This window comes from Meleagris gallopavo, chromosome 9, assembly GCF_000146605.3.
Source record: "Meleagris gallopavo isolate NT-WF06-2002-E0010 breed Aviagen turkey brand Nicholas breeding stock chromosome 9, Turkey_5.1, whole genome shotgun sequence".
Taxonomy (NCBI): Eukaryota; Metazoa; Chordata; class Aves; order Galliformes; family Phasianidae; genus Meleagris; species Meleagris gallopavo.
Genome location: NC_015019.2, coordinates 5,931,321 through 5,948,542, shown reverse-complemented (window position 1 = coordinate 5,948,542; position 17,222 = coordinate 5,931,321). Strand labels below are relative to the sequence as shown.

General features: G+C 34.8%; 1 protein-coding gene across 3 annotated transcripts in view; it reads left to right on the top strand.

Moving 5' to 3' along the window:
* Window positions 1–17,222, top strand: part of DIAPH2 (diaphanous related formin 2) — a 153,720-nt gene that overhangs the window by 32,156 nt on the left and 104,342 nt on the right. For all 3 annotated transcript variants that reach the window (XM_019618162.2, XM_010715233.3, XM_019618161.2), the window contains 8 exons: window positions 1,568–1,678; window positions 2,924–3,042; window positions 3,958–4,074; window positions 5,035–5,153; window positions 6,493–6,557; window positions 7,145–7,249; window positions 9,059–9,748; window positions 12,828–12,942. In XM_019618162.2, coding sequence (XP_019473707.1) covers window positions 1,568–1,678; window positions 2,924–3,042; window positions 3,958–4,074; window positions 5,035–5,153; window positions 6,493–6,557; window positions 7,145–7,249; window positions 9,059–9,748; window positions 12,828–12,942 — 1,441 coding nt within the window. The remainder of the gene's footprint in view (window positions 1–1,567; window positions 1,679–2,923; window positions 3,043–3,957; window positions 4,075–5,034; window positions 5,154–6,492; window positions 6,558–7,144; window positions 7,250–9,058; window positions 9,749–12,827; window positions 12,943–17,222) is intronic.

The following is a 17,222-nucleotide window of genomic DNA, read 5'->3' as shown; positions in this document are numbered from 1 at the left end:
AATATATAAAAAAATAAATAAAAATTGCCTACTTGGTAATATAGAGAATCCCACATGCAACTCAGTGGTACTAGAGTCAGTTAAGACTGTATTCATTTCTACTGTTTAAAAGTACGGAAGCAGAGAAGTTTTATAAAACACACTTGCATTCTTTCCCCAAAGTTTTTGTGTTGTCATAAACAAACTATTTTCTAATATTAGCAGTTTAGAATAAATATAAAATATAGCTCGAAGTGCTTGACAAATGCCACCTTCTATGAACATGGGTGTTCCTCAAGGCCTCAGGTGAAATGAAGATCAATGATCATATCTTTCTACCACTAATATTTGTTGAAATCGTTTTTAACTGAAATGTTTCTTTATCTTTCTTTTGATATTCTGTAATGAGATTACATCTACTCATTGTATATTGATTTAATACTAATGTTATTCCAAATGAAATTTGGTTTAATGTCATTGACTTTACCATGTTGATTTAAAAACAAAACAAACAAAAAACAAACAAAAAGAAGAAACACCACTTAAAAACAAAATCGAAAAACACCCCAAAGAAACAAACAAAAAAAAAACACCAAAGAAAATACACATAATAAATATACAATTGCAATACTCATTAACTTGTTTCTGATAAAATCATTCTTTATGTGTAATGTATTAACATAAGCCATTAAGCCAACATCTCTTCAGGGCAAAAGCAATCATAGCAGATGGCACCTTCTCTCTTTATTTGGATTGGACGTGTACTTTTGGCTTGTTAAGTCATGTCACAGTAGTAGCATAACAAGAGTCATTCAAGCGAGCATGATGATAGTACATTATCTGAAGATGTAGCTATATACAGGTAGAGCCTTTTAATAGAAGTTAGGGTTCCGTAAGGCGTTTCATTAAAATTAAATAATGAATGAATTTGGGACTGGAAGGGTGCATTTATCTGAGACTTCTTTGCAGCTATTGTTTGTTTATTTCTACCCTAATGCTACTTCTATTTACACTTAACATCTTTTACTGAACTTGGTATTTCCCTGGAGTCCCATTTTAGACTTGCAATGTGCATCGGTGCTTTAGCACTGATGATATTGTCTACCTGTTTTAAAATTAATTAAAGTGCACAGCTGCTTAATTGAAGCATTAGCCAGTAGCGCGAGACTTCAGTCATTTTGCAAAAATGCCGTACAGAAGTAGACACCTGCTGATGTGAAATAATTAGTGATTTTTTTTTTCCCTATGATTTCTTATTACTATAAAACCAGATTGTTTTCATATTAGCAAGTACTGGGGGAAAAAGAGGACTTGCAGTGTGGCACTGTAGTGCGAAATAACTTTCTGAAATGAAGCTTAATCCTTTAGAGCTGATATAATTTTGAAGTATCAGAAGCACTAACAATATGAAAAAACAGTATTTGATACAGGTTAAGCTAAATGAAGTCAAGGGCTTGCTTGTGTATGACAGTGAGTAACATCCATCGCTTGATATTTGTTTTTACAAAGTAAACAGAAGTAGTCAAAGATAGAAGTATTTATTTGCATTGTATGCACACTAAAAGTTTGTCTCTTTTTCCAACAACAGGTAGCCTGTATGCAGTTCATCAATGCCCTTGTTACATCTCCAGAAGAACTTGATTTCAGGATTCATTTGAGAAATGAGTTTTCACGTTGTGGCTTGAAGAAATTATTGCCTGTAAGTAGTTTGTATGTAGGAATTGATCACAGTAAACAGATTGTGATTGTTGAAGAGAACAAAATTGTTTTATGAATGACTTGGGGTGGGGAGGTCCAAGACAAAAGGCCCATCAAACCTAATTTGTTTTTGTTCTGCTTAATTGCAGATAGTTTTGTTACCTTCAATTATGAGTTAAGATGCAGTAGCTTTCTGAAAAGTAATAATTTTACTTTGTATGCACAAAAAACGTGTTTTAGGCTCTTGTTAACTATATAAACCAGGATGGTAGTTAAGTCAAATCAATATATCAGAAATGAAAGTAGTCATCAAACTGCGCATAATTTCTAATGTATAAGTTACAGTGTCTACATTGAACTCAGGTCATGAATTCTGAAGGAAATTAATGTCAAAAGTATAGAAGGATTTTTCTTTTCTTGTTCCTTTCTGTGCTTAGGGGTTAATTTTTGAGAAACCTAAGTGCTCAAAGATTCTGAAAAAAGAGAAATTCAGGAGGATCCATATTTCTCTGTATGAATGTAGAGTATGCTCCTTTGGTTCCCAAACATTAGAATCAATATATATTCCACACAAAAGAAATTAAAAGATATAACTTATCTTATAAGTATCTGGTATGATAGTTCTGGACAAATTTTCTTTTAAAGCATGGAATTCATTCATGCTGGTGGCTATTGAAATAGTTTTTTGTTTCTATGATTTTTCCCAGTAGAAAGCTAAAATTGACTATTAATTTCTTTTTAGTGGATTTGTGTGTGCATATTTTAAGGAAAAGTTTGCTTTTTCCCCCAGCTCAACTATTAAGTTTTGTGTTTTTAACATGTAAATACTTCTCAGTGTACTATAAATGTTTTTGTGCCGTGATGTAGATTAACTATCAATAACACAAGTTGTAGGCATATCTTCTTTACACTTATTTAGGCTCTCTAAGTTCACTTTTGTGAATGTTTTGCAATGTTCTTACGCTTCAACAAATCTGAGTTGTCAACTGTGTCCAATTAGGAGAAGTCAATGTAGTGAGGTTTCATGTTTCTGTAGTCTATACCTGCCATATAAGTGTATATTGTGCCTTCCACATAAGAAAAATCTCAGGCAGTATGTAACTTGCTCCTGTTTAAAATGTATTTTCTGCTCCAAAGGTTGATGCCTTGTATTTTGTTGTGATACTGTTTTAAAGGGGTGGTGGTGATGGAATTCTTAAGGGGAAAAAAAAAAAGCGCATGTTAATTTTGCCATCTTGAACATTAGGCCTTGAAAGAGAAGGAGAATGAAGAGCTTGATATTCAGTTGAAAGTGTTTGATGAGAGCAAAGAAGAAGACTTAATTGAACTATCTCATCGTTTGAATGATATCAGAGTTGAAATGGAATATCCTTTATAAAAACTGTGATATTACATGGATTAATAGCTTTATTAAACATAACGTAGAATGCTTTATGTACAGTTATTTTGTCACAATTATTTATTATACATGTAAGCGCTTCCTTGAGAAGGCTTCATTCCACTTTTTAACTTCTTAGTTTTTTTAATATCAATTATTTATGATCAAGTGTGTGGTTACATATAAGTTATTAGGAACTCAATTTTTCATAATTATAGTTTATTTAGTTTTACTAAACAAAATTCTGACTTGTTATGCATGAGGACATAAAATAACAGCCATGAAAGAATATAATTTTTGAGAAAAAGTAACTTGATATCCAAGTTGAAAGAAAATTTTCAAAGTAGACTGTGAAGCTTGAGATGCCTGTGTTCTGTTACTGTGAAGAAGCAATGGATTTAAATTTAAAATGATGTAAATTCAGGATGATTACTTGCAGTTTATGTTGGAAGGGGTAATGGCTGGTACTGAAGAAGCAAAGGAATCTGAGTACATCCAATGAGTGGCGTATAGAAATAAATAATATTGCTGTAGAATGGGTAGGTTTCCTATGTAAGAAATTAAAAGGATCGTTCAGTATTTGCCAGTGACTTGGCTCACTTTATAGTAAAAAAGAGTTTTGTGTGAAATACGCTTACAGGATTCTGTTTAAGTATGTAGCATAACTTTTCCTGGTAGTAATGGAAGGTGTTTTGATGATTAAATGGGATAAAGTTTCTATGGATAGTCTTATCAGAATGAAATGCTATCCCTTACTAGTATAGATATTCTGATTGTTAAAAGGTTTTTCTGGAGCAGTAGGAATGCAAACCTAGGGGAACTGGGTTGTTTGTAGGGAGGCAGCATTTAATTTATTTTAGTTTTTTAGAAAAAAAAATTGTATTTCCTTAACGTGTTCTCACTGATCTGAATGAAGTATTTCAGTTTTTGTATAATATGTTGAAAGATACTTCTTCTGAAAACCACTTTTTGTCAATTCTACAACACTTCCTTCTCATCAGGAATGATTACTATGTCCGGTAAGAGTTTGTTTTGTTGTTTTTTTTTTTTGGAGGTGGAAGAGGAAAAATAGAAACTGAGTTTCTCATGATTGCACATCAATAATTGCTCTAAAGCTGATGTCTTATATGATATTTGCCTTCTTGGTCAGGGTTAATTTTGTTAAGATCACATGAAGTGTAAGAATGCTTCTTTAAAAAGCTTGAGCCTTAGTCTGTCTACCAACTTCATCCCCAAATCAGTTAATATGTTGAGGAGCTTTTTCCTTTAGTCATGTATGATTGTTTCTTGATCTCAGTGAACTTAAATTTAGTTGTATAGCTAGTAATTCAGTTTTCCAGGATACCTTGTACTTCTTGTTTCCAGTGTAAACTTATTATTGTATGTATACCTCATAGCGTCCTATCAGTGGTAAAATCCATGTATACAATTTCAGAATTATTTTCTGTTGAAAATCAGCTATAGAAACAGTTTATGTGCAAGATAAAATGTAGAAGTTATATGTAACCTGTGAAGTCTTCAATTTACATAAATGGGTGTGTATACACATATGTAATTATGTATAGACGTGTGTGTGTGTGTATAAAATATTTATTTGGAAGTTTGAGATACCATCAATTTAGACTAGAACATTGCCTACTTTGTGAAATTAAGAAGCATAGTACCCTTCGCTGGTTAGAAGCAGTAACTCTGAGCATAGAATCCTTTACTGTCAGAGGTTCTTTATACTGTTTAGAGAAGTATATTGAGCAATTAAGGTAACAGTAAAATAACTTTGTAGGTAGTTGAATATTGATACTTTTTCAAGTTCTGGAATTCAGTGTATTGAGAATATGGTGAAGAACTGCTGCAGCATGTATCGAAAATGCGAAAGCAGTCATTGTTCTAACAGTGCTTTATTAACCCCACCTTGATGCACAAATTACTGTTCGTGTTATTATCTTGTAAAATGTGTGCTTTTGTTTTGTTCTGTTCTGAAGACCTCAATACTACAAGGTAATCGAAGAATGTGTATCACAGATAGTATTGCACAGCAGTGGCCTGGACCCAGATTTTAGTTGCAGAGGAAGAATGGACGTGGATTTTACCCATCTTATTGGTTTGTATACTGCAAGCAATTTTATAGCGTCTTACTTAAGTGTATTTTCAGTTTTCTAGAAAACTACAAGTGTACTTGTAGAAAAGGCTAGATCAAGTTCTGTAGCCTTGAATAAATGACTCGGAGAAGTTCCTTTCTCCAGTGCTGTACTGAATGCATATCTTTATTTGATAGTCTTAGTAGCTGAAAGTTGCTTGTTCATAAACTTTATGAATTTCAGGTCTGAAAGAGTTATATGAATATTACTGTTAATGGATTGTAAATTGTTCTATGGTCAGTTCTAAGAATGTTTTCCAAGTAATTGAGGTTATTTAAATTAAACCAGTCAGTTAGCATCTGTGGTCACTCAATAATTTGTGACTTGGGGAAAAAAGTAGCTGAATACATACCATATAATTCAAATGGCATTTATTAACACCAAAAAAAGTGTTGTTTTATGCCTTTCTTAAGGTTGATGGAATAGGCCGTATTCTTGAAATAGAATGGCTTTATTTGACATAAATGTATAATAAAAGGAAGTAGTTATTCTTTGAGAACGTCTTAATTTAAGAAAGTTTTTTTGTTACAGTAAAATGAACTGAGAAAAGGTATTGTATATGTTGACATGGGGGGGGAAGAGTAGACAGGGAAGAATTACTTTCTAACAAGTATATGTATCTACAAAAGTGCATCAGTGTATCTGTAATTTTATTCTATTATGACTAGGAACCTGATCATTTGACCTTTAACTCAAGATCATTCTACTCACCTACTAGTTTGACCTACTAGTTTTAGGAATAAGTGGTTTGTATATCTGCCAATTCCTACTGTAATTTAATTTTGTTTATATTGCTTACAAAATGTTTGTTCTTTTGCCTCCATGAAAAGTCTATAGAGTGAAGAAATCTATGCTCTACAATCAGACCAAATTGTCTTCACCTCTGAACATTATTAAAATGAGAGTTTTGTATTCGTAATGTTGATTGATTTGAAACTTCATAAGTAACTGTTGTTTCATACTAGTGTAAAAATCCTTTTTCATCACTCAGGAGTAAGATTGAGCTGAGGGAGGAGGGCAAAAATGATTACATGCAAACTCAAATCTATTAAAGACAGAACAACTGTGATGATTCATCTTTAACTTTATTGGTCACAGGTTTTTCTTTACCACTTATTTTTATTGTCAAAGATGTTGATGAAAATAATTCATCAAATGTTTGTACCTATCAGCCTAGTAATTCATTATGTTTTTTTCTCTTGATTTGGTGTCATGAGATCATAAGGTAATTATATTAAGGAAAGGACCTCAGAATTATGATGATTTATCTGACTTGTGTTTGGTGATTTATTTAACTTCTAGATGCAGCTGTAGACAAAACTAAAGTAGAAGAGAGTGAGAAAAAAGCAGCAGAATTTTCCAAGAAAGTAAGTACTGGTTGCCACTCTTCTCAAGCTATGGAACAGATGCCTGATAAGAATACTGTAGGCTTGTTTTGCAGGAGAATCTTAGTGGAAACTGGGAAATAATGAATATAATAGGATGGCTGCTCTTCCATAGTTCAGAGATCTGCAGGCCTTTCTGTGCAATGCTCTGGTTCTGACTTGCTCTGAAATCAAACGCAGAAGAATACAATTAGCTGCAAACATGATTTGGTTGAATTCATCTACTGTACATAACTGATGGGGAAAAATTTCTACTATGATGTTATTTGAGTAAAGTATACATATTGTGTGTGTGTGTGTATATGTATGTGTGTGTGTATATATATATATGTGTGTGTGTGAGAGGAGGGAATCTGACAGTCTAGTCTAGTGGCTGGTGTCCCTGCCCACGGCAGGGGTTTGGAACTAGATGACCCTTAATGTTCCTGCTAACTGCAGCCATGCTGTGATTCTGCGCTTTATAGCTCTTCATCTAGCACTCGCTTAGGACCTGAGGAAATTTATTTAAAGGCAGAGTGTTGGGGAAAAAAAAAATAAATGGACAAACATCTCTGTGGTTAACTTCACAGTTTGACGAGGAGTTCACAGCTCGACAAGAGGCACAAGCAGTACTTCAGAAACGAGAGGAAAAGATCAAAGAACTTGAAGCAGAAATCAAACGATTACAAAGCCAGGTAATAAAACTGAGTTAGAGTAAGTTGAAAACTATTTGTATAGAATTAAGAGTGAAATGCCTTAGAGAATGTTGTCTCCATGGAATTTGAAATGTATGTTATAGTTGTATTTGCTTGTTTTTAAGCTAGTGTAAATTACTAAAGCTTTTTTCAGATAGTAGTATGTTCAACATATCTCCTTTACTGTGAAGAAATTTTCTTAGTTTGACTTTTTTTTCTCCAGGTAGTTGATAAGCTTAAACATTACTACTTCTATGTGTTTTGCAGAAAGTGTTTGTTTGAGAAGGCTGTGATTGTTTTGCATGTATAATATACATACTTTTAAGAATGGGCATGCAAGTGGAGTCTGATAACACTCACTTCTTGGACTTCTGAAAGAATGATACAGTGGTTTTGTAAAATCTGATAGATAAATGTAACAGAAATAAAAGACCTCAGGGAAGGGAAAATGGTGCTGAATTTCAGCAAAGCTGATTTTTACCTGCATTCATTTCTTGATTAAATTTTGCTCACAAGCGCCAAAAATGTATGTCCTAATTATCTATCTGGGATCACTTGTGATTGCTTGTGAGGCAGAAAGCAAGAGATGCCATGTGTTATGCTGTACCACATTCATTGATTGGTTCTTGTTTAATGAGTTGGCCTGTAGGAACCAGTCTTTGGTACCAGCAGTTACAATGGTTTGACAGTTAGAATCATAGAATCACCAAGGTTGGAAAAGACCTAAAAGATTATCCAGTTCAACAGTTCACCTATTACCAATAGCTCCCACTAAACCATGTTCCTCAACACAACATCCAGTCTTTCCTTGAATGCTCCCAGGGTCGGTGACTCCACCACTTCCCTGGGCAGTCCATTCCAGTGCCTGACCACCCTTTCTGAAAAGTAATACTTCCTAATGTCCACCTTGAATCTCCCCTGCCGTAGCTTGAAACCATTCCCTCTGGTCCTATCACCAATGACACGAGAGAAGAGGCCGACCCCCAGCTCACTACAACCTCCCTTCAGGAAGTTATAGAGAGCAATGAGGTCTCCCCTGAGCCTCCTCTTCTCCAGGCTGAGTTATGCCTCATTGAGTTATTTCCTACTGCTTGAGTCTTAGGCAAGATCTGTCTGTTGCCTTTTCTTCTAATTGGAGCTTAATAATCTTAATGACTATTGTCTTCCTTTCTATTTGCATAATGGGAGGAATTTCATGTGTTATTTTATAACCTGTTTGCCTTCTTTTTCTGGTCAGGATGCAGGTCTTCTGCTGCCATTATCTGTGGTGTAGCCTTATCAGAGCACAAGCTTTCTTATTTTAATGTAAACATGTTACTCTGCTTTTTTTCATACAAACTTATGTTCATAATTCATACTCACTTCAGTGTTTGTTACTGATCTCTACAAGAAAGCCTAGTGTTTTTCTTACAACTAATCAGTTGTTAAACCAGCTGTGTTGTTGTTAACGCAGTTGAAATTACTTAGATATCACAGCTCATTCATAATAATGGTGCAATTAAAAGTCATATACCTTAACTTTCTAGTATGTTTCTCTCTACTGTTAAGCTCTATGTTTCCATTCTCAACTCATTTATAGAATAGTGACATTGATATTTAGGTGCACTCAGATCTCTACCTATCTCTAACCATTACTTCCATTAAACTAGAAACAGTAAATAATTGTATAGTGAAGGAGTATGAAAATTAAATTCCATGAATTCCATGTAGTACGTAAAATTTTTGTGATGAAACATCAGCATAGTTCAAATTCATATTAAAACTCTTTCCCTCCTCAGATGAAAAAAGAAATGTTCTATTAAATTTCAGGGTCCTCCTCCACCAAGTGTGCATGTGCCACCTTCTACAGTATCTCTGCGATCTAGTGGAACAGTGCCACCACCTCAACCCAGTGGTACGGCTTCTGTGCTGCCTCCTCCTCCACCACCACCACCACCACTGCCTGGTGTGACCGTAATTCCTCCTCCGCCTCCGCTGCCTGGTGCGACCACAATTTCTGGTGCAACTGTAATTCCTCCTCCACCTCCACTGCCTGGTGCGACCGCAATTTCTGGTGCGACCGTAATTCCTCCTCCTCCTCCGCTGCCTGGTGTGACCGTAATTCCTCCTCCTCCTCCGCTGCCTGGTGTGACCGTAATTCCTCCTCCTCCTCCACTGCCTGGTGCGACCATAATTCCTCCTCCTCCTCCACTGCCTGGTGCGACTGCATCTCCTGGTGCGACTGCAGTTCCTCCTCCGCCTCCGCTGCCTGGTGCGACTGCAATTCCTCCTCCGCCTCCACTACCTGGTGGAGCAGCACCAGTGCCGCCGCCACCGCCTCCACTGCCTGGTGGTGGCGCAGGGCCTCCACCTCCACCACCTGGTGGGCCTCCAATGGCACCATTTCTTGGTAGTTATCCATTTGCTCCTGTCCCAGTGATGCCAGCATTACCACACGGAATGAAGGAGAAGAAAAAATATAATGTGGAAGTATCTATGAAGAGAATCAACTGGTCCAAGGTATTACTATGTTTGTTTTTCTCCCATTAATTAAAAAGTGACTTTTGAGATAGGAGGTGTAATATGTTAGGGTTTATACTAGATCGTTGGTAGTACTCATGATGTTTGGAGAATTCATCCTTTATCCAAAATACTTATTAAGCACTTGTGATACAGCTGATTTTGGTTTTCAGGGATACCTTACTTTATGGGGAAAATTTCAAGAATTTAATCCTGCCAAGAGCCCACAACATCTTGTATTCAGAGAATATGAGTAGTTATCGGATGTTAAAATATTTGAGTAATACTGTGTCAGTTATGTTCTGCGTGTCTTCGGACATAACTGATAATTGCCTTTTCACACAAGCACTTCAGAAGTTAAAACGTCTTGTTTAAAGCAGTTTTATAAAATAGTCATTTAATGTGTACTTAATCATGTTAAAAACTACTTTCAACAGGTTGAACTGGTTGAAGTGTTTTTAGGGTATAGAAATTTTGGAGTTGACAGCTGAGTGGAAAACTGTTGGGAAGACTTGCTTATGAACCTTGACAATCTGGCAGTTGACGGAAGAGTCCAGAGTTAAGTGATGACTACTGCTGTGTTTGCATAATTAAAACAGATACGGCTGAGTCATGAGAAAAAAGTAGGAAATGAATTTAGAGAATTTATTGAGTCACTTGGAACAAAATGCAGTAAAATTTGGTAGGAATGTATATATGGAATTTCGGAGGACAGTACGAAGCAGAGTTTTGAACTTATTTTTGTTACAGGGATAAGTAATCTGTGAGATCTTTAAGTTGTATTTTGTATGTACAATAAATTCTTTTATTTTTTGCTTGAATGTTGAAAGTGGACCAGACTTTCAGAGCCAGTAATATTAAGTTTGATGTTGTTTCAACTGACAGTGATTTGGTTATGCTTTCTAGGAGCATGCTATTTAAAAAAAAAAAAAACTAAAGTGAAACTGCTGTGCTGGCAATCTATTGTGGGTTTGCTTTCTATTTTCTTTCAAAAGCTTTGCATGAAATGTAAGAATGATTTATTTTTTTTCCCCCCCAGAAGAGTGAGAAGACACAGGAGAAAGAATTGCTCCTAGTAAAAACATTTACACTTGCCATGTTAATGAGTATACAGACTTAAACTACTAAAACATTCTGCTAGGGACAGATGTCTTTGAAGTAATATTTTGAGATCAGTTCTCTGAATAAATACAGTAATAAACTATAAATGACAGCATCTAATTAGGAAATTAAGCAGTATTTTGTTCTCATTCTTTTGTTCATGTGATATGCTTGTTTTAAAAGTTTTAAAGGAATGTTTTATTTTCATTGTCTTTCCTGTCAATGGTAGTTATACTACAAAACCCATCTGAATAGTATTTTTCATATATCTGTTTTTAAGATAAATACCTTTTCTCTGGGAAAGGTAGATGCTTACACTTAATGCAGAGCTTATCAGAACATAATAAGAGCAATGATGTTACTTAAACGTTTATTGTTGCAGACACTGGGGGCTTTTGTATTCAGTATTCAATGTTTTCTGTCGCTCTTCTCTTCTAACTTCTTATAAATAAACTAACCTATCTAAATTGTTACTTCATTTAGCAGCGTGCAATTTTAATGTTAAACTGGCAACTTATTGCTCTATTCGAGCTGTGAAGCTGATGTCCCTCCCAATTTATTTTGAGTTTTTTAATGAGCTATTTCTTAGCAGAACTTTCTGTTAATGATGGACAGATCAGTAACCCAGGAAACTAATTCTACTGACAGTTCTTTTTTGAAAGTTGCACATTGCAATCCATGTAAAGGTTATTTTTTTACATGAGATGTTTCAGATGATGCATGCTAGACTTAGGAGACTTATCCCGTGACAGGTAAATATTTTTTATTTTTTGGCCATGTTCTCACAAACCTGTCCTCATGATACAGAATTACAGAATCACAGAATTGTAGGGGCTGGAAGGGAATACTAGAGATCTTGGAGTCCAGTCCTCCTGCCAAGGCAGGTTCCCTACTGCAGGCTGCATAGGTAGGCGTCCAGATGGATCTTGAATATCTCCAGTGAAGGAGACTCCACGACCTCTCCTGCAGCCTGTTCCAGTGCTCCATCACCCTTACCGTGAATAAGTTCTTCTTCATATTGGTGTGGAACTTCCCGTGCTTCAGTATATGGCTATTTCCTCTTGTCCTGTCCCCATAGGACCACTGAAAAGAAGTTGGCTGTTGTCCCTTTGTTTTTCCCATGCTTAAACATTAGTAAGATCCCCCTTTCAGTCATCTTTTCTCAAGGCTGAGCAGACATACTTGTAACTTCTGTGGGATATGCGGAGCATGGTCAGTGAGTGAATGAATGCTCACTGGATTTTTCTTTTGCTGAGTATTGCTAGTTTTGCTAGTCTGTATCAAACCAGAGTATGACTCAAGTGACAAGAGGAGGCACCATTCTATTAGGTGTAGTGAATTGTAACTTTGCATCAAATTGCATACCTATATGCAAAACCTTTCTAAGAAGAGTTTTAAAATAGTTTGCAACAAGTAGTTATCTAAGAGCATCTCATTTAGAAATCCATTAGATTGATGATATCTAATAGTTGTATGTTCAGAGAATATTGATATCTGTCCTGTAATGGTACTTAAGGTATTTATCTCAAATGTTTTCATTATTTTCAGATTAGTTTCATGTTTGGGGAGAGTTATGGCCACTAGGAGGAGCTATGGCACTACTCAAGTGAAACGGTTGGGCACCATTATCTTGTGCTGAATGTGAACCTGCATAGTCTGTGTTTACATTTAAGCAAACTTAATTTTTTTTTTTTTAAGAAACCATCTTGATATAAATGCAAACTTGAACAGTGTGCTTCAAGCCAAATTAGATTCTTACAAAATTGTGTAGTTCAAAGATTCTTACAAAAAATTGTGTGGGTTGAGGGCATTTTGTATTGCTGTGTTCTGTTCAGGAAGCTTCTTTAAGAAATCATAATACATGAAACATTCCCAAACTCAATTCAGTCCAATTCTTTTATCAGTCTTGTAGAGCTGTGTTTAGTTTGGCCATCGAAAGTACTAATTATTAACTTTGAAAATGATGTTTTTGTTTCAGATTGAGCCTTACAAGATAGCAGAAAATAGCTTTTGGGTAAAAGCTGAAGAAGATAAATTTGAAAGCCCAGAACTATTTGCAAGATTGGCAGTCACTTTTGGAACACAAATGAAAGGTACTTCTATTTGTCTCATGCTTATATTAAGTTTAAAGCTGTGCAAAGGTGGTATTTTTATTCTTTGTACAATATTACTGAATCATATATTACTTTAAAGCAGGAGGGTGATATGTGACATATATTTTAGCATAGCCATCTGTTACAGGAATTGCACCTCATTCACTCCGTGGCCTTGGATGGTAGCAATGATATGCAGTAGTATGTCTCAAAGCTGCATTATATCTTGCAGACAGATGTGGATCTTCAAATTAAATCCTAATATACACTTATATTCAGATCCTATAATTTTGTCAGGTTCTTCTTGGTTTTCCATGTTGGGAGGGTTTAATGTGTAATAAAAATCTACTTACTCATATTGCTGTGGTAAATCAAAATTGTATACAACCAAAACCAAGACTTAAATTTTATCAATTAAAATATGCCCTTAAATAACAACTAAAATGTGCCTATGAAACCAACTGTGTTGAAAACATTATTCTCTTTAAAGATTTTGTGTATGGTGGTGTATTTTTGTTGTTGTATTCTGTGTTGTTTTAACTTGGGAACAAGCAGTTAAAGGACTGATTGATCTTATCAGGTGAAGGAACCATTTGTTTACAACAGAGGCTATGCTCTTGTTCCTTCTTGTGGAGATAAGTTCAGAATCTTTTGCAAACCTTCTTGTGGAGTTAAGTTCAGAGTCTTTTGCAAAGCTTCTGGTCAATCATTCCATTCTCTTTCAAATCTGAAGAACACATAGCTTTTGCACAGCTATCTCCTCAGAGTGCTTTACCTCTCTAGGTGTTTGATACTTTGCAGCTAAGCCCTACTGACTCTTGGTGGGCTCCAAGTGCAGACTAGATAAACTTAATGTCTGCCTGTGGCATATCTTGGAGACATACATCTTAATCTTTACATTTGCTTCTTTTCTAAATGTGGAATACTATATGGAGTTTTTATTTAAGAAAAATTCTTCTTAAAATACGGGCCTTAAATTAATGTTTAAATGCTTGTATATAATCTAAACATCATCTTCCCCAAAAGTTATGTGCTATTTAAGATAAATTACACTATTGCTGGCATTGGTGATCGATGTCTAAGTCAGTTTTTTGCAGGATGAATGTGTGAGTGTATACTCTTTAAACTTTGCACAATACCTTAGGAAGGTATCATATTTTACAAATTTTTACTGGACTACCATGTAGAGTGGCTCTTTTAACTAGTAGAGAGAACAATGAAGTGAAAATAAAAACTGTGCTGGAGCTTTGATCAAGTACAAGTGAGGCTATTCAGTATGTCATCTAAATAGCTTTTATGCTAATTGCTCATGCTTACAGACATTTAAAAAATACTCTAAGTTCATCACATGAAAAAAGGCTATATAACTTTGTCATAAGGTTAAAATAATGTGGAGGTCATTGCTGGTTTTGGTGATGGCAAACCAAGTAAACCTTCAAGGAGAAGTTCCCATTACAGCAGATAATACTTACAACAGATTGAGAACCTTCTTAATGCAAGTGACAAGGTTCTGATTTGAGCTGAATGCTTTCATCAGCAATGTGAAGAAATTTTTCTGAATTCCTGAACAAGTTTCTTCATTAAAAATGCTGGGAACAACAACAAAAAAACCAACAAACCCTCTTGAAATTTTGACATAGTTTTTAGTTTCGTATGAGAGGAAGTTCTTGTTGACCTAGTTACATAGTTTATAAAATTGTGGGGGGGGGAAAAAAGGTGGTTCCTCACCCTTAACCTTGACAGACACAGGCTCATTGATCACCAAAATATTAATTTAAAGCATGATCTAAGATTGAATTTTTCTTCCTTTTAGTCCTATTTTTTTATGTGGTTTCTCAGTATATTGCAAAAGCAGTGAGAAGTAACAAATAGAAATGCATTTTATGTCCTCTAGAGAGTAGAGTCAACATATAAGTGAATACATACGTAAGTGGGAGAAAACTGACAGTCTTAAAAAAAAAAATCTTATTCTGACGACTTAGTATTTATCTTGTATTCCATGGGAATTCAGAATGCCAGTGTGAATAGCAACTGAAGGAAGAGAGTGTTCCTTGACTGGTAAAATTTTACATCAGAATGGAATTTTGATTTAACTGTATTTAAAGAATAAGTATAGGGTTGCTTCTTTATTCATTGTTGCGACATCAGATATTTAATATAGATGTACTGAGTGTTTTAAATAGGTTTAAATTACAACTAACACTGAAACTACAGTAGTTAGTCCGTAAAGTGACTTATCGAGCATAACTATGAAAACAGGGAAAGCACTAAGAAGTATTCTCTGCAAGATCTCAAAATCTTTTGAAATCTTGGAGTTTGAACTAAGTAGATATCTAATTATTAATATTGTAGTATGAGCTTGAAGGATTTTCTTCTGTTTTCTTCAAAAGAATTGTAGAATCTGAATACCTATTAAGGGCTTCTGTGATGAATGGACTCCAAGGCTTCAAATTTTCTTTGAAGATCTTACATGAATATTTTGAGCTTGTAGTTGTCCTTCCAGATGCAGAGATGGACATGGTGATTATAGTCTCATGGACCATTTTGACAAATGATATTTCAGATCATGTCATTAGAACTGTATGGATGCCTGTTTAAAAAGTCGAGTAATATTAGGAAGTGAGGCAGTTGTGTACATGTTTCCTTGTGTGGCTATGCAAAAGGAAAAGGTTATTACAGATAATATTGCTTTCCAACTAGATACTTTTTCCTTTTGACTTGGTTAATTATGAAAGTGCAATCCAGTAATTCATACAGTGGCACAAATGTGTCTAAAGAGGATGTGACAAATTTAATGAGCTGTTGTTATTAGCTGGATTAAATAGTGTTAAGCACTATTATATTCTGTTGTGTTAAACTTCATTCTACTTTTTAAAAATAAACAAAGTCATTGTACTGTTCTTGGCAAGAACCAATAACGAATCTTTCAAATCATGTAAGCAAGTTATTGTGTTGTTCAACTAGAAAAGAAGTTGGTAGGTTTTGCGTTCATGTCCTTAGGTGATATCAAACTATATAGTCAGCTACCTACTTAAAGGAGAATACCATCAGCAGTAGCACGATGACTGGTGTTTTGTGAAATATGATCTCAAAGGCTATATGTTGGTGTTCAATTTTCTGGGTATTGAAGACACATAATTGTGTCATCTGTTAAGTGGAAGTGAATGATCAAAATGTTATGGCACAAATAACTTTGTTATAATGTGACAGTATCCAATGTATCTGGCCTGCTGCTATCAAAATCACTTTTCGCTGTTTGATTGATAGTCTAATTGCAAAACGTTACAAAGCAAGTTAATGCCTTCTCCCTAAAGGATCATGTTAATTTCTGGCTCTTGTAATTTAGGTTGTGTATTTTGCCAGTCAGGAATGATAGTGGTACTCTGAAGAAATTAATTATGTGTACAGTAGATCTGTAAAGGTAGTAATTAGTACATAATAGTCTGTAACTACTGGGATTGTTCCAGTACAGAATTCATTATCCATCCAACTTACCTCAAGGGAAAACTTCTTGATCAGAATTCTGTTGCTTCTCTAGGATGAGACTTATAAAATATAATTTAACAATTATTTTGATGCATGTTTTGAAGATTAAAGTAAGGTTTTAAAACCTGAGTTCATACTTGCTTCTTTATGGAGTCTGATTGACAAGTGAAAATCAACTTGTACACAAAATATTATTGAACAAAGTATTTAGGTTTATATTTTTGTCTAATGAAATATATTCAATATTAATATATTAAATAGATTATTTTAACATGTTATTGTTTTAGCAATTAGAATATGAAAATTTAAGTGGCTATCCTAAAACTGAAGTCCTACCTTTGCTATCTACATTTGAATGCAATTTCTAAAACCTCTGTGGCTCGGTTTTAAAATGGTGATCAGGAAAAATTTATAAAACATTAATTAAAATGCTATTGTTACTAATTACGTAGTTGATTATTAAACAGTAGTTCACTATTTAACTGTTCTGTGCATTCTTTTTTATTTCTGTAGTAGCTTACACTCTTTTCCTTTTTATACATCTATCAGATAGTGAGGAGAGGGAGGAGAAAAAGGAAGACAGACTAGTTTCACGGGACGCCTGTAGGCAACACTGTCATCTTTTTCCCTACCTTTTGCTCTTTTTGTACATAGATACGGATGACAAATTCTATTATTTCTCCACCCTCTATTACCACTTAGTTTTCCAAAGCAGACAGTGTTCATTCTTTCATCAGGATTAATGCTTTAGCGCCAGTCATTTGTGCTGAAATCACAGGTTGCATGTAAAAAAA